The sequence below is a fragment of the Battus philenor genome, unplaced genomic scaffold (assembly GCF_028537555.1).
Source record: "Battus philenor isolate CCGP_79_NKW_IND1 unplaced genomic scaffold, ilBatPhil1.0.hap1 SCAF_28, whole genome shotgun sequence".
NCBI lineage: Eukaryota > Metazoa > Arthropoda > Insecta > Lepidoptera > Papilionidae > Battus > Battus philenor.
Window position 1 is genome coordinate 2,107,610 of NW_027181691.1, and position 19,012 is coordinate 2,126,621.

Genomic DNA, 19,012 nt, shown 5'->3' on the forward strand with positions numbered 1-19,012 from the left:
GTTTATTTTAGTATTAATGTATGATTACCTCTTGGATACACGTATGTCTATTGGATGTTTCAGATATAACAAATAACTTAATATTAAAATAATATGAAAACTTTCTAAAAATACAAATCACTATATATTAAAATTAATTATTGTTTACTACTTGTTCCTGCAGACTTTGTACTGTCAAAAATCGAATAAAAAAAATAAATATGATCACTTATAAAGGGTGATTGGAAACAGGTATAAAAGCATTGAAGCTTTCACCTGACAAATGCGCTTTTACACCTAGAACTAATCACTCTGTATAATAAAATCAAACGTATTCCAATATCTCGCTGTTGTTTTTGACGTGCCAAATCAAGTGCCGGGTACTATAAGACAGAAACTAAAAAAAAAAAAAAACTTGGTGTATCGTCACCCTTACGGTAAACAGTGTATGGTTGGTAAAAAATGTGTCTTCCACGCACGATCGACTCACAATCGCTGCTCGAGGTCAATTAAGCGCCAATTCTAGTATTATACTGTTACATCAATGTTAGAATTTTATATTGTACCCTTATTTAGTAAAAAAGGATAGTTTGATAAAGAATTTTAAATTTACGTTTACGTCACAATTTTTAACCGTACTTTCAGTGAGTTGGAAGCGGCAAGGTACAAGAGGGCGTTTAGCTTAAATCTTTTTTAAGGTAGCGTAGCACTGTATTGGGAGGCAGTCGTGTGATTCCAGTTCACGGACCCTTCCACCTCATGAAGCTGTAAAAGCCTTAGGGCTAACAACTTCAACAGAAGCAAAGTAAAGGAGGCAGCCGTGTTATTAGATCGCTTCGGCAGGTGTTCCATAGAGAATAATTTAGACTTAAAATACCCCTTAAAGAGACCTCGGCTTGGTCTGTTACTTCCAATACCAGAGCGCTTAGAGGACTTGGACTTTGGATATAAAAAATTAAGAAATTATTTACACCCGCATTACAACGTCTCCGTCCCAAACATAGCTGGGGGAACAAGAAACGAAATAAAGAAAAAAAAACATGACCCAATAAGTGGACTATCGAAGAGTGAGTGATGTAATAGATCGGCTGCTTACCAATCCGATAACATAATATTAACGACCAGAGCCAACGGTCCCCTGGGAGTCATATAACTTCGGTACTTTAAATGAGATCTTGGGTTAGCTGCACTACTCTGCCTGTCACCTTGAACTCATGGAATCTTCAAATGCCATTTGGACAGCAGTGAGAGGCTAGTCCAAAAAGAAATCTCTGGATGTAGACTGAGCATGACCTACGCCTTAAGGTAGACATCTATCAGCTGATATGATGATAATACATTCTTATTTCGATATCACTAACCAACCTATGAAATAGGTTAAAATTTTACTAGTATTTCGTAATATTTAAGTAGTATTAAATTAAGTAAATTTGGATTATAATTTTAAAAAACTTAAAGGTCCCTTCCGAGTGATGGAAGGGGATTTCGAATAGCTTAATTAAAAAAATGCTCGTAAATCCCGTCAGCTTAATAAAGTGATATAAATGTATTTTTTCTTTTCTTTGTTGGATTATTTTTTACCTGTGGTCATGGTAACAGATCGTACCAACAAGTGGTTACGTTTGACCTTTCGAAACGACCTTTCACTATCTCTGTAATTATGTCCAGTGCAAACTTAGTGAAAAAGCTGTACTAAAGAATTACATACATTTACATTTTATCTTTTTACAACATGCCACTGTTTTATTTTCGGTTCGCAAATGGATTGCTAGTTGGTATAGATAAAAAATATTAGGGTTTTTAAACTAAGACTGGAAAAGTCGAGGAAAAATGTCTGATAGGTAGTAGTTCCAACTTATAAAGAAAACGATGATGACGTCAGCAATGACGATAACATATAAATAAAAAAATAATAAGTAAGCAAGAAATACGCTAGTATATACTGTATGTGAATATATGCATCTTCGACCATTTCGTCGCTGAAGAGCGTTAAAAATGTCTTACCTATAATTTTTAAATTCAAAAACTTGTACAATGATAATCACTTACATTCCTGATTACATTTGCTTCTTACATCACAGCATATTTATACTTCTTATCTATTATTTTTTCCATACTGTTTATGTATGCAATAAATATATATTATGTTATTAAAATGGCGACCAAAAACATTTTCAATCATCTAATCGGCTACTATGTCGGGAAACCTCTATTTTAACATATCAAAGTAGTTTATTGGAATCCACTACACCGTTAACAATTTTGTACAAATGTTTTGCAAAATTTTAATCTGTTTCAATTAAGCAGTATTTTACATTTATTTATATACTACCTAAACCTGCCATATTGTATTATTTAGTGATGATATTAGCTCAAAGGCTTTTACAGTTTCATCGGACATGATTTCAGGGAACAGAAGGGTCCTTGAATTATAGTAAAACTAAACCAAATCTTATTAGAGAAATAAATTTATCCCATGTCTGTATATGAAGCTGGCATATTATAAATTTCAATATATATAGTATATATGTCTTAGAATAGGTCAATTATTTACGTTACAAGTTATAAAGCTTTAACATAAAAATAATGAACCTATTTTACTTATATTCGATGAAGCAGACCGTTTACTATCTAATTTTCCGACATTAGATTTTCTATAAATGCACAAGCATTTTTTCTCACCCGCCGCACCTTATGTTTTAAAATACCGGATGCTTGCGAAGCAGTTTTAATTAAACGATATTAATGAGTCGATTTCAAATTGCTGAATACTTTTTTGCGACGAGTTGCTAAAGTTATGGTTAAGTAAGTAACTTTGCGAACCATGATCGGGATTTCTCTACGAGATGAGACAGAATTTCTCTACGAGATGAGATCTGAAGATGAAGTAATAGAACCATACTACTAGGGCAAGTGAGCAAGGCATATAGCCGAAAGATTCTAGCGTGGCGACCACGAGCCGGTAGACGCAGGGGGGAAGGGGGGTACGCGCCCACTAGGTGGACCGGCAACATAGTTAAGGTGATGGGAAATCGCTGAATGCTGGCAGACTAGGACCAGGCATCGTGGAGATCTTTGGGTGAGCCCTATGCCTTGCAGCAAAAGAAGAAGCCACATAACAGGTGGCCACTTCGACTTCAAAATTCTGAAGTTCTTGGTCTTCGGACCGGCTTATTAAGGTTTTGTAAGGTGTTAGATGCAAGGCACATTGTTACTAGTCCTATTAGAAATTAATAGAGGATGCCTATACAAAACGGGGTTCTACTTCTGATCTGATAATAATGCAAGCCATACTTATTTTACTACACATTCAATTATATATATTTGTATTAGTTTATATTATATTTTTCATCATTTATAGGCGAAGCATTTGACCTCTGTCGCGCAAATTAGTCGCTGGTCTCGCGTCGACGCGAGACGCACTGTGCACAGTGAGGGGCCGGTCTCACGCCAGTGCGAGATTCCTGCCGACCGAATTATATGAACTAGTACAACACCGGCATTGCGCAGAGAAACATGTTTACGTATCTGCACTGCGCTTGAACGTTGTAACTACTGGTCTGTAGTTATCTTTTACAAAAAAAAAATATTGCGCCTGTAGTATATAAAAAAGGGTCCACGTGCCAAAAACGCGAGACCTGCTGAAAGAGAGAATTCCTTTCGCAGTGCCGGTCTCGCGGCCGGTACGTGATATTTTTTATTCCTTATTTTATTTTATCTACTTTATATATGTAAATATTACTTAATTAATAGCATTTGAATACTTTTTAAACAAACAAAAAACAAAACAGAAAGTTAGCTTCTGACTGTCACCCGAGTTCAAGGCAGTGGCAGTGAAGCTGTTAAGCGATGACGAGGTCTACGATGGTACGTTTGATCCGAAAGACTCCTAAGTTATAATTGGCTCCAAACAATGAGGCTGGTCTGATGTTCCACACTTGGCTGTTCGCACTATAGAAGTATTAGCAAAACGCTTAGTGCAAGTGGAAGGAATTTCAACCATATATACAAAAGTCACAATTTTAATAAAGAGTCAACAGTTGTAACCCAGCGGTTGAGGAATGTGATTTGCGATCTTAGATCACAGGTTCGATTCCCGGAGTACACGGAGTACGATATATAATTCACACTTCGTGCAATAATTACGTAAGATTGCCTTTGCTCACAAAAAACTTTACAAATGATTGGTACGTATCATAATACAACACCGCCAGCCAAGCGTGGCGTTTGTGGTATGTTTTGCCATTGATATTTTTGCTGAAGGTATATGCCTTTCAGTGAGCTGAAACGGCAACTGTTTCTCCTAGTATGGAACTAAGGAAAACCTAATTTAGAGCATAGCGATATAAATACTATCGCATCGTATTAACAAATCAAGTATAAGATACGTATGGTGTTGATTAATTATTGTATAATCTATACCCGTTACAGTTCGTTACCGCGGCGAGCGGGCGTGGTTTTTGCCATAGCAAGGTGCGGTCGGCGCTACGCATTTAGTATGCAGCCTCATTTCTAAAACTGAATTTTTTGTTACATATTATTTCTCGCGCCATTAGCACTTGACAGCATTGAAGCATACAATAGAATTTTTAATTAGTGATTTTCAACGCCTTGTTCTTTAAAAAGACATCATCATTACCATGTCAGCTGATAGACTTTCTTAAGGTATAGGCCTGCTTCAAGGATCGCCATGAGGACCGGTCTGGCGCTGCTCGCATCTCTCGACTTTCCACGAACTTACTATGTCGTCGGTCCATCTAGTGCAGTGATTCCCAAAGTGGTCTATATCGCCCCTAGGGGTCTATGACAACCTGCAAAGGGTCTACGTCCGCAAAAAAAAATTTGGGGGCCCATGAAAATGGGGGTCCAAAGACTGGACATCATTAGCCGAGGAGATTTAAGATTAACCCTTGCAAAATTGACGCCAAATGTTAATAATTTATTATTAAAGCATCAGGTTCATCCTTCTCACTAAAAATATTGACTTATTGCTTATGTTATTTTATTTATAGTTTATTTTATGTTTATTTAATGTTACGTATATTTTACATAACAGATACAAAATTTTATTTTGAGTAGTTTTAATTTAAATTCAATTAATAAATGTATAAATTATCATGTGTTTTTACTTTAAGTTTTTAACACTAAACTTCACTACAGTTAGAAATTTTACAGGAAATCAATATCAGGTAAGTAGGGGGTCTACCCAACACGGAAAAACATGGCAAGGGGTCTACGACACAAATAGTTTGGGGAACTCTGATCTAGTGTTTTTGCCTATCAACGCCATATTTATCGGCTCATGGTCCAGATCTCTGGTTCAAATGAGCAATTCTTCAAGTTATATCGGTGACCTTGTTTCTTCTACATATCTCATATCGCGATATCGCAGCAAATATTCCATTGCTCTCTGGGTGATTTTGGGTCTCCTTATTAGGGACATTATGAACAACGTTGTCTCTAATTATTTTCGGTTGAAGTAGTTGGGCTTTTACAGCTTTATCGGAACTGAGTTCACGGAGCGGAAGGGTCCGTGATCTTAAAACTTAAAAATAATCATAGCTGGTCGGGCGAGTTCCAGGTGTACGATGACGTTCGCAAGTAGTAAACCACTCTACCCGAGTAGAGCTGTGTAGTGTTGATGTTGTATATGTGGCTTGGAACTGTAGCGTGGACAACAGACGAGCCAAGCAGGGATCCCGATTTCATCACGGTTCACCCACGCTGTTCGCGGTCAGGGAGCGGGCGGCCGCCCCATAAAAACGGGTGTTCCCGTAGTATTGGATTAATAAGTCATCACCGGTAATACAGACTGATTCTGGCGTTAAAATCATGGAAGAGACAATAGCCTCCCTGATAGGCGAAAAAGAAACTAGGATGAATTCCTCGCTTGTTGCAAGAAAATAGTCAAAAACGTTATACAAAAAAAATAAAAATCCAAATATACAATAAGAAATGTGATAAAATAAAACTCAAATGTGATGTATAATGTCTAATAGAAAATAGGTAAAAATGTAAAAAGAAAAGAGGAAAGAATGATAGATGAACAGAGCAAAAGGGTAAGAAAGTAGAAATGTAGCATGAAAGATAGATAATAGACCGAAAGAGAAAGAAGAGAAAGAAAATTAAAAATCATGTGAAAAATTAAATTGCAAATAAAGTCCCTGTCCAACCATAAAAGGGGTACGAGAGACCCCCAATAGCGGGGGTCATAAAAAAAATACAGACTGATAGATTACTCTAGTTTTCTAAAGTTGTAATGACATAATATAATATTTTCAATAGCCATTTTTAGAAAAATAAAAATAAACAGCCCTGTTAAAAAGTCATGACTCCTCAGTATATGTGACCTAGGTCTCAAGTGCGTCTAACTAAAAACTAAACCAACCTGTGTTTCGGTCAAGCTAAGCGCCTGCGCAAGCTGTTTCCTTTCAGCTCCTACCACGTAATGGTTCTTCTCAAACGCGTGCTCCAGCTTGAGAAGCTGCGACGGCGAGAAGGCTGTTCTGATCCTCTTCGGCTTGCGGAACGGCTGGAGAAGGAATCCTGGGATATCTGGACCTGGGGACAAGACGCGATCATTATATAATATATTACACAGATTACAAGCTTTACTAGTTATTTAATAATAAATACTACCACAGTGGCCTTGATGATAGTGTATATACTATATACTGCTATTACCAGGTAATTGATATACTTTGTTGTATTTCTTTTTAATTAAATAAATAAACCATCTCTACTTTACCGGCTAGTTTCTTATTCCAGATAAAAAATACAAATTCTGTATCTTTACAAAGTATCTGATAATTATTTTAATAACAAAGTAATTATTTCGCATCTTAATAAGCCGTAACGTACATTCTTTCATTATTAATTACTTCACCACATTTATTATCGTTAAATATAATTAATAATACGTTGAGATAAAATAATACCCGTGCTTCTAATTAAATTTAAAAAATATACATATACTTATGTATACTACTTTTAAAGTCTTAACAAGGCATGATTATTGTGCCGTATTTATTATCATGAAATATTAATAAAACATTGTAGAGATAAAAAATATACGTCACACGGAAGGACAAAATAATAAAACACATTAACCCTTGTTTATATTTCTTAATGAGATGTAAGGTAAAGTATATAATTATTAATTATTTTGCCGTATTTATTATTATTAAATATATTTAATAATACCATGATATAAAAAATATTTCATGCTTTTAACGCAAGAATATATAGAAGTAATTTATATTTATGATATGTATTCGTATTTATAATTATTCTACCGTATTGACCATTTGTCGTTGCAGCCCATAGACGCCCATTGTATAGGATGGGCCAAAAATTTTTGCAAAAGCATGTGTCAACGAATTTTCCAAAGTTTACGTAGTCGATTACAGGAGTGCCAACGGCGAGACGGAGCACATCTCGACGATGTAATTTTTAAAAAATTAATTTTAATAAATGATAATTACGGTAAATAAATCATAAACTAAATAGCATATGTACTTTTATTTCTACACATGTTTCAAAAGTGCAAAAATTTATGGCCCACCCTATATATGCAAGATATCTATGGGGTATATACAGTAATCGCTACGCTTGGCAGGCGTGTTGGCGATCGCAGTGTAGTATTGTACGCAAAGGACGCTGCTGTCTATCCTCTGGAAACTTCTTTGTGAGCTGTGATAATCCTATATAATTAATACACAAAGTGAGAATTACACAAGACTGTATCCCGGGAATCGAAACCGTGACCTATCTCAACTGACTACCATTGTTCTTTATTCACTGGAAAAGTGTATGCACAGTAACCACGAAGCATCAGCTTCACGCGCCGGTTTGATCAGACCTGAATCACGGTCGATATTACAACAGTCGAAGTAATATACAGAAAAACCAGCACAGATGGTTTGGCATACTGTTCGATGTACTTTATAAACAGAGTCACCGCCCTCACTATTGAGGGATACCACGCAGAGAGGATTTATAATTAAAATTAGTTAATATTAAATTGAGATACAAAATATACGGAAGAACTATAATTGTTTTTTCATTTATATTCTTCTTGTTTTCAACCGATGGACGACTACTGCAAGGTATAGGCTTCCCGCGAAGATCCTGCGGATCTGTCCTGCGCTGCCCGAATCCTCTAGCAGCTAGCCATTTTGGCTTTATGCAGCTTTAAAATTGACCTCATAGAAACAAAGATCCGTTAGCTAAAAACTTTACTCTAGCAGATCCCATTCTAGTTACAACGAAGACGTTTGCAAGAAGAGGGTTACTCGTGTAGGTGTATATTGTTGTGACTGAAATGTAGTGTAGTTTTATGAAGAGTGGACTACACTGTGGTCGGAAGCGACAGGTACTTCTGGCGAACCCGTATCCAACGACTTTCTGAGTTTTTATCTATATCGTCAGTCAACCCAGTGGGAGGCCCACCCACTCTTTTTCTACTGGCTGGTTGTCGCCACTTGAACCCTTCGAACTCAGCGGTTATCGCTGCATAAGCGAAGTCTCCCGCCCACTGCCACTAAAACGAATAATTCGAGCTACGTCAATAATATTGGTAATTATTATTGTTGATTTATTTATAAATAAATCGATTATGACAAGACGATTGTTAAAATAAAAACCGGTAACGTCAATAAGATTACCCATCACTATTTCTCCCGCCTTTTGGTTAATGTCATTATTTTCGAATGGACTTCGATAGCGTTTATCTGTATGAACCATCTAAAATGAATATAACTTGTTGTATAATGATTGCCCAAAGACAATAATTACATTCTCATATTTCGCGTGTATCCAAGACGTTATAATTGGATGCCTTCTTAATATCAATTAAGTACAGAGTGTACAACGTCCACGTGAGATGTTATCATATGTTTTTTTTATGTTGCCCGACGCTGAAACTAATTAACGTATTGGTTAGTGAAGTGGCAATTACATAAATAATTATAAACGTTTACTTCACTAGTGTATAATTGTTACGTATTCGATAAGAACAACACTAGCGATGTAATATTTACCGGTTAATTAATGGGTTATTACTTTTGACGATTATTATGTTTTTCGTAATAACACGGTTAAAAAAGCTTGAAACATCGGCGAAATGTTGCCATATTATCGGTTTTCTACATTTTGGAAAGTGTGCCGTTGTACAAAACCAAATAATTCCCCCGTGTCCTTTCTTCCATTGGACAACAAGATACGGATTCACGACATCCGTACACAGTTGAAATTCCTTTCTGCGCTAAGCGATTTGCTAATACTTTTAGGAACAGCCAGTTGTAACTTATGAGTCTTCAAGACAAGAGTGAACAGGTTTCTTCTAAGCATGTAGCATCGAAAACCTCGTCATTGCTTAACAGACAGAGAGAGTGAGAGCTTCGTTTATAAGTGTAAATAGTGAAACACACGATGCGTTTGACGTTAAACACACTGCTCGTTCCCATGATCAACCGGTGATGGTTTGCAGAGTCAGTGTTAGAAGTGACAAGAATCATCTTATAACGTATTTCACAATACATAGTACTAAACATATTTTTATTAACTATTAATATTTTTGTCGTGTACCGCTTTAGTGTAGTCATTTCAAATAGGCATTCATTTTTTTTCTGTTATTATTATTGTGTGTGTGTGTTGTAGTGTGAAATATATGTTTATCTATCAATAATGATACTTAAAACATTTTCAAGTTTTTGATATCGTTCTATTACAAATTTTAAATATAAAATGGTAACACTTATTAAATGATAATAATGAAAAGAGTATTTCAAAATTATTAGAAATACGTAAGGCTCGGGATTTGGAGACCTATTGACGAAATAAAGCAACCGACACAGCTCCGCGGATCGACAAGTTCAAGTGGCAGTGAACATATAACAGTGGAAAGGCTCCTTAAATGATTTTTGAGGCGTTTAAATATTCGGTTTTATTCAATTACTAACGTTTAAATATAAGCTATTAAAATCATGGCCAGGGCTGTGTATTGTTATTTAAATGAGTGTTATTTTGCCGTCATAGTAAGAAAGACTGAAAAAAAACTGTAAGCTATACGTATTTATAAAATAGCTTCTTGGAATATAAAAAATTTTTTTGTTACGACGGCAAAGTTACTAGTTATAGCCGCAGGAGGGGGGGGGGTGGAGTTAGGCCTAGGGGACGCTACACGAGTTATCGCCGCCCCAGGCTGTGTACTCCTAAAAATAAATTTTGTTTTTTGTTGCGAAAGGTTCTCCCGAGTGGCTTCCACGAGCCCGTAGATGCTGCGTGGGTAAACACCCCCCCTAGGTGGACCGATGATTTAGTTAAGGTCGCTGGTAGTCGACGAATGCTGAACGCAAGACCGGGCATCCTGACAATCTTTGGTGAATAGGCTTGAAGTGCGCTTTCATCAGTTGACATGACGATAATGTGTCTATTTAAATTAAATAAAGTAAGGATAAAGCGATATTTGTAAAATACATATAAATGGCAACACAAAATGGCGCGAAATTAAACACGCCATTTTGAATTAACCGGCCGCTGCAAGCAACGTTGATGCGAAACGCGTTCATCGTGTGCAGTCTTCCGCTCGGAGATTAATTAAAAAGAAAAAAAATGTAAAATGGCCGCTTAAATACGAACATTGTAAGTAAACGCCGTTAACGACAATATAATAATACGTCTGCATAAATGCGTATTTTGCGTGCGGCGTCCATGTTGCAAATGGTAGCTCATGTGATACTAAACATTCGCGCCTCTGATATAAAGCTATGATAATTTTACATAATTATAATGGCGTCTCATCTTTTTATCGCGAAGTATATATATGTAGCTTTCACGCTCCGTATTACTGGCCACTACGACCACAATACTTTTGTTTTAAAACATTCTTGGAAGTTCGAATTGAAATTCGAATTTACTATTTCTATGACTCCATCGCTCAATATTCGTTTCATCACCCTTTGGGGATTGGCAACTACCGACCGTGCACGTATTATCTCCTCACAAATCAGCTCAAATACCAAAACCATGGTATCTTTACAGACGACTTCCAAATTCAAATCAGCGTTCCAATTTTAATTTTAACGCCAAAGAATTATTTTAAACTTTTATATTGTTGCAGTACTGGCCAGTAATACGGAGCGTTACCGCTACATGTACATTTAAAAATATACATAAATATGATCCTCTTTGGAGGCGTAGATTCGAGTAGATTTAAAAAATCACGATGTCAATAACACTGACATAACTTCGGTAATAATAATATACTCCTAATAGTTTACAATTTCAGAGAGTAAATTCAACTAAATGCGTAACAACATCTTGAGATATCTGAAAGCCGGTGATAAGTAAAGGTCGAGATAATTTCGTATCATCATCATGGCAGCTGATAGGACTCCTTTAGAGACCGTCACAACTGCTGGTTTGACTCCATGTACCTTGACTATATTGTCGGTCAATCTAGTGTATAACTGCTGGCTTGTGGTCATCACTGGAGTACCTTTCGGCAGCAACGGCCCTCGTTGCGATGTACCACATACACTGAGACTTCAAATTAATCTTTCGAATGGATTTTTCTAACTGAAGCATACGAGTGAGTTTCAACCTAATTTTATTTTATACCTTGACATTATAAATTTCAACTGCACACGCGACTACAAGAATGTGGTATATTTATATTTATTGACTAATGTAATGAAAATATAGTACATACAGACGTACATTACTGGATATATACCTTCCAATACTTCGTTATTAATATCATCAGAAGATACTGTACGCCACTTAGTAATGAATTTCTTTATCACTATCTTTTGTCGGTCTAACAATTCAATTGTAAGCTTATTGTGTTATTTAATATCCAAACGTTGCAATATCGTATATAAAAACTAATCCATGTATATATAACATCCGCAGGATATCTGCTAGCTAGACATAGGCCTCCTATAGTTTTTTAACCCTAAATTTTGATATCAATCTTTTAAACCGAATGTTCACATTACTATTAGTTTTTTTTTATAGGTTAGCTATACGAATTTTACTGTTGTATAATATTCTTTCCAAAGAAATTAAAAAAAAACAAGCAAACACAGTAATATTAAAAAAATACTTTCGTAAATCAGGCTATAAAGGGTTAATAGGACTGGTTGGAAGCCGCCTGCATGCGTGTTCCGATGACGTCATATTGACAGTAATTAAAAAAAATTAAAAAAGTTTCTAATCGACAATACATTTATAAGAGTCATTAGTAAGTACGAAGCATTAATTCTAGAACACGCGTCGAGTTATCTCCGCTGACCCCGTGATCGTGTCAGCGAGCATGCAACCATATATTTAATATAACTTTGTAGTACATCGGCTTTGATAGCATCTATTCCATTACTTCCCGATTAATCGAATGAAACGGCGATTTGTTACTTATATCGATATTTAAGTGGCACAGATAAACATTGACATTTGACAGCCCGCCAATTACGTTGTTCTTTTTTAATTTTTAATGGCGTCTTTTTGTATGAACCTTTATTATGACATTTTGAAAATACGTTTATAATGACATAGTAATAAATTTAGGAATGTAAAAGATAATTAGTTAATAATTTTTAGGTTATAAATATTTAATTAAAATTGGTATAACTTTTGTAAGCAACTATAAAACGCTTTTACAACAAACTTCTGTATAATAAAAAAACCTTATTACAATGAAAAATATTTTAGTGAAAACACACTAATAATAGTAATTACTATATTATAAAACTTGCCCGAAGAACCCAGTTTGATAAAAAGTAGAATCAAATTGAGGTAACCTGTGATAGCATCAAATTAAAGCTAAGATACCAAGCTAGCCCTGAACCTGAGCCCACTAAACACAAGACAAGAGATATTTTTACGATCTCTTTCACAAATTTCTCAACAATCTAGTAGTCAGATGTGATTCTTAAACTTTATTATTCATTAAAAATAACATACTATGTATACTCTGTGATCCAAGTAAGGTGAAATTGTCATTTAAAACTTCCGGGCATTGGACTGGTATTTTTTTTCTAGATCGATAGTACTGCCTTTAACATTTGCCAAGCGTCTGTTTATCACAGGTTGAAATATCATTTGGCTCAGCCAAAACATTTTGAAGGATGTTTTGTATCTCAAAAGCGCCAAATCACATAGATTTAAAAAAAAATTCTTGTGACTTTTTGATCACAGGGTTGTATGTTTTTTTTATATATAACAATAAATCACTTTGTTTGTTTCAGATATTTCTATTAGAATATGATAAGTCAATAACGTTTGACAGGAGTCTGTAAGGCGGGTATGAATATAAAAAGCAATTGGTTAACTTTGGGTTGTTATAACTCTACATGCCGGCCCGTTCATCAATCCACTTAACTGCAACCTTTAACTTATAATTATAAAATCCTTATTACAATTACACGCACGAAAGCAAACATTTCGTTTAAACACACGAAGAGTTTAAAGTACCCTGTAATTACGGTGCGCCAATTAATCATTGCCCATACTCCGAGCACACACACACACGCGTAAATCACATCCAAGATGGCGGACGTAGTTTGTTAATCTCGACGTTCCCGCCGCAACAAAGTGGTCTCGAATTACATCCAATTATGACCTATTCAATCCTTTTTTTTATTTTCAAAAAGCTCATCCGGCAACAATCGAGGTAATTAAGAAAAAGAGCGCGTAACTAAAGTTGTGACGTACGGTGCTACCAACATTACAAACGAGACTAGTGATGTGCTATTATCGGTAAAATGTATTAGACGGGAACGTAACCGTTAAAACGATTTCTAAATTTTGATTTTTCTTTTATATACCGTAATAAGAAACTAACAAATTCTGTTGATAAGTAATTACCCATATTATTATATGGAAATTTGTAGAATGCTGGCAGAGTAAAATGATGACATATCGCGTATTTTATTTTTATTTCGATTTGATAATAAAACTTTATTATTACCTGGTCTCTTATAACAGGCTTCATCGGCAAGTTGTTAGTCGAACAAGCTATACTATTTAAGAATAATTGTATCAATATGATATAATTCTTCTATACAGTCTCCATTACTCTTCTCCTAGCATTCTTCACATTTTCTTTTATTCTCTTATCATTTATTTACATGCTATTCATACCTTGCCTTTCTTCCTTTACCACAACCTTTTGGTACATCATAGTACAGTTTCAATTTAGTATTATATTTTTCCTGTTTTTATAACATTTTGAGCTTTTACAATTTTGTTGTATTTCCCATCTCTTACACTTCTGTTATATTATTTCTACTTTTTGTTTATTCTAAGACATGACGACGCTCTTTCTCTCCCATTAGGGAGACGATAATGTCACTCTCCACCCTTCTTCCTAACTTTAGTTCACAATCTGCTCTTGCACATGCAAATACGGGACAGCGAGCATGCACCACGGTCTGAAGGGTTGCTCGGAATTTTTCGACAAGTTCGAAGCAGTGATAAAGTGATTCGTAGAGAAAGGAAAAAATACAAAATCTAGCGGATTGGCTTAAATTGGCAGCGGGTGTGCCGCATGGAAATAGATTGAAAATGAAACGCTGTTTCTCACTTCAGACCTCATTGGCAACCTCACGGTTGCTCAATAACTACGTGGGGATTCCCGCGATTTCTCTATGAGTTCGAATCAATAATGAAGAATATACGATAATAACCACTGCTGGGACTTCAGCTTATACACCCCCACTACAAGACATAAGCTTCTCCAAAAGATGTCTATGGTGGATATACCATAACACCACCCCTGGCGGACGGGCTGGACGTCGTAGTGTGATATTGTAGTACGCAGAGGACGCTAATGCTCATCTCCTGAAAACTTGCACGGACTCGAACCTGCGACACCTGACTCCTCAACGGCTGCTCATTCTCTCTCTATATCGGATTCACGACATCCGTACACTATTTAAATTCCTTCCACCCGCACTAAGCGTTAGTACTTTTATAGTGCGAACAGCCAAAAAGTAGAACTACCAACCGGCCTCATTCCAGCTATAACTTATGAATATTTAATGGAATCAGGCGTTACCTCGCGGAAGTCCATCCTAAGTAAGAAAAGTACCAATATTTAGCCACTTCCGCACATGCAGTGGTAGTCGTGCAATAAAATGCACCGCCTGCCAACCCTCTGATAAATGCGTATGCGGCAAACAATGCGAATTACACAACTACCACCGTTAAATCACTCAACACGTGTTTCACCCCTCCACGGGGCATCTTCAGGAGTTATGTTACACCGATTAGTGCCAAACTATGCACTATGTCATTTTCATTTATCAGCGGGCTGGCAGGCGTTGCATTTCATTGCACGACTAACACTGCATGTGCGGAAGTGGCTAAATATTAGTTCTTTTCTTACATAACTTGGGAATTTTAAAGACCACAATGGTTACCTTCTATGCAAGCACATATCCTCTACCGTTTAATTAAAGTCAAGTATGATTTTAAATTGGCCGGGTTATTGTACACTGTATCTCATTGAATTGTTTTTGAACAATACTCATACAGCAGTTATGTTAGTTTCAATGGATACTAAATCGTGAAGTGATAACGACGACGTGAATAATGAAGATGACAGCGTATGCTTTATACCGTCTTAATGACTGCTTGTAAAGTTTAACGGGTTTTAGACCCGCTAATTAAGTCCGTATTGGGTTCCATTACGATATCACACTTCGTCTTTGTAGCCTTATTAATTATTACGTCTAGATAAACAATTGATTTAGACATTACATATTCATTTTCAATATTTTATTTAATTGTTTTTCCTTTTATGTATCCAATTCATGTTTAATTAAGCCGTACCATAGTTGACAGTGTTAATACAATTCTGAAAATTTTCTTAATGCATACGAATGAACCTAGTCATATTATTCGATTCATTAGCTCATAGTAAATTAGAAAGACGCCTTCATACTTTCTACTGGTGAATGTGAACACGACTTTCTAATTTAAATATTCTTTAAACGATAACTATATAGATTGCTGTACTAGCTTATTTTAATATTCTGTCTTTAAAACTTGCGGCAGTTGAAATTGCATCTAGATCACGTACATTAATACAGTGTCCACAGCTGGACTCAGACATAGATAACCAATAGGACCTATTGGAAATATTTCCGAACCTGACTGTAGTCAATATAGTCTACAGTACCTGACGATCCTACTTAAGTGACGTTTTGTCAATCGTGCGACAGAGATAACGCTTTACGAAGCCGAAATTAGCCGATTGTCTCTTTCTAAACGTCGATGTGCAATATTTATCGCCGGATACCGTTACATCAATGTTTTTACTTTTAGATAGTGCTTAGCGAAATATATTAGAAAGAATAAATATTTTAACCAAGTAGACCCAGCCAAGGTTCGAGTCTTTCGCGTGCCGTCGCCGGAATACTAAATGGATATAATCGACGAGAGACAACTAAAGCCAAGGTTTCTTGGTGGGGAGCCCTTGAATCTAATAACTCCATGGAGCATCCGCCTAAGCAATCTAAGGACTTGGCGACCTCTAAATCCCGAGAAATTCTAGTATATAGCGGACCGAGATTTTAGATAAAACGCTCTCTCTGTACTTTGCCTCCTCAAAAACCCGAAATCAACAAAAAAACTACTTAGGCAGTATTGTTATATATAGAGCCATGTTAAAAAGATATTAAATATTTATTATATATTATATACACATTGTGTGTTAAAAAATCATACAAAAATATCACGTGGAAAATTGTGTAAATTAAAAAAAACCGTTAATCCGCCAATCGTAACGCGAGCACATCACTAGAGCTACCGAAATATCAAAACAACAATGGCGTCGTTTAATCGGCGGCTTTTCCCGCCGCGTCACAATTCTCCTTTGTCATTGCTCTCACACGTTAGCCATTGTGCTACGCCTATTTTTATTAACAGCATACTTTAATTAAATTTGAACAGAGTTTTATTGTTGCCAGTTCATAAAAATAACAATGTCTGATCGAGGGTTGAGAGCGTCACCCGGTATTAGGGGACAACTGGGAGGTTGTTTGTCGAATATTTTCTTTGTAATTCCAACAGGCGTTGTACATTGCGTTTCGTTTTTTTTTTCACTTTCTTGTTGACACAGACAATTGAATTTATTTCGGTGGGGTTTTTAGTAGCGGAATCGATTACCACGGAGCACATAATTGACAAATCTCTTGTAACCATAGATTATATAACAAGGTATAATTTTTTTTTAATTATTTTATAATTGATTCTCTACTTAAAGTTATCCATAGCTATTTTTATAACAATTACATAAATATATACATTTTTAGTACAACAACACCTTTACATTATATATATATGACGAACTTTTATTTATATATATTCAACATATAATATGGTAGAAATTGTTAACATTAGATAACGAAACGTGAGGTTATTATCATGAATCACATTTCAGCAATATTACGTCCACCGCTGGACATAAATCTATACAATTTGAATATTACCAACAGTACAAAGACGTATATTGTATATTTCAATTAAAATGACAAATTATTTAATAAATGGCAGCCTCTTGTATAAGCCTCTGCGAGTTAATTGCGTGATGCAAATGTTATGCAAGTACAACGAATATATACATTCAATGCATGTACATATGTATATGGTACTTGTAGGTACGTACATACATATGTACGTAGTGAGTAGTATGTGTAGGTACATATGTACAAGCAGTGGTAGCCAAGCAGTAGACGAAGTAGGTTCGATTTCCAGGGTACAATCTTATATAATTCACACTCTGTGCAGTAATCATATAGGATTGCCACTGCTCACAAACAAATTTCAACATGGGCAGAAGCATCTTCTGCGTACCATAATACAATTCGATCGACAACCCTCCTGCCACGCATGCCGATTATGGTATATCCCCATACATGTCTTTGGAGAAGGCCTTTATTTATCAGTATATATATTATCGTGGACTCTAAATCATTATCATTTTAAGTAAGAAAAGGACCAATATTTAGCCACTTCCGCACATGCAGTGGTAGTCGTGCAACAAATGCACCGCCCGCCAGCCCGCTGATAAATGCGTATGCGGCAAACAATGCGAATCACACAACCGCCACCGTCAAATCACTTAACACGTGTTTCGTCCCTCCACGGGGCATCATCAGAAGTTATGTTACACCGATTAGTGTCAAACACTGAGCACTAATGGCTTAATATTGGTCCTTTTCTTACTTAGGATGGACTTCCGCAAGGTAACGCCTGATTCCATTAAACATTATCATTTTAGCTAGTACTGGACTTACATATACCCTACATACTTCTATATATAAATCTAGAGCCTTTAAAAGTCTTCTATCACCACTCTAGAACCTTATGCCCTCAGATATAATATATTCTACGAGCTACCGTAGCCTGTCAACTTCCACTACAACCTGCCAATCAGCTGAGCTTAATCGGTAACCTTTATTCGTGAATCTCCTCATTACAAATAGTAAAACATTCCATTGTTTAACATAGGCCTACATGATGTGCGTTTTTATTATATGTCAGATGTGCCCAAACTGCGACTCTGAACGATTATTTTTGACACAGATTGATTGTCTAATTATTTCAATATTTAAAATTATATAATCTATGTCAGCTGCTGGAATATCGAAACAAATTACTAGTGTGAATAATTATTATTATTATTCCAGCATAAAATTACCGAAATCAAAACACAGATCATAATTAACTAACCGGCATCTTAAGTGTTATTAGAAGTGCTGTCATATACGTGTGCCATTATATCTAACTTTTATTGTACTTTTGTCATATAATTTCAATAAATATAGTTTGTAAAAAAATATTCGCTTGCGTGTTAAATTAAGGCTCGCGAAAAATTTCAAATTTCGAACAATGGCTCCAACTGTCAAGGAGCTTGGCCACCCCTATATACATAAATATATGTATGTTATATACATGTTTGGTATTTAATATGATTCAAAATCTCTAACCATTACACTAAGTATTTTTGTGAAAGAAACAAAAA

At 35.8% G+C, this 19,012-nt stretch overlaps 1 protein-coding gene across 1 annotated transcript in view; it reads right to left on the reverse strand.

Annotated features, from left to right (window-relative positions):
* The window catches only part of LOC137925997 (homeotic protein empty spiracles-like), a 47,203-nt gene that overhangs the window by 18,276 nt on the left and 9,915 nt on the right, over positions 1-19,012 (reverse strand). Inside the window, exon 2 of the mRNA XM_068769510.1 lies at positions 6,368-6,540. Within this exon, the coding sequence (XP_068625611.1) occupies positions 6,368-6,540 (173 nt within the window). The remainder of the gene's footprint in view (positions 1-6,367; positions 6,541-19,012) is intronic.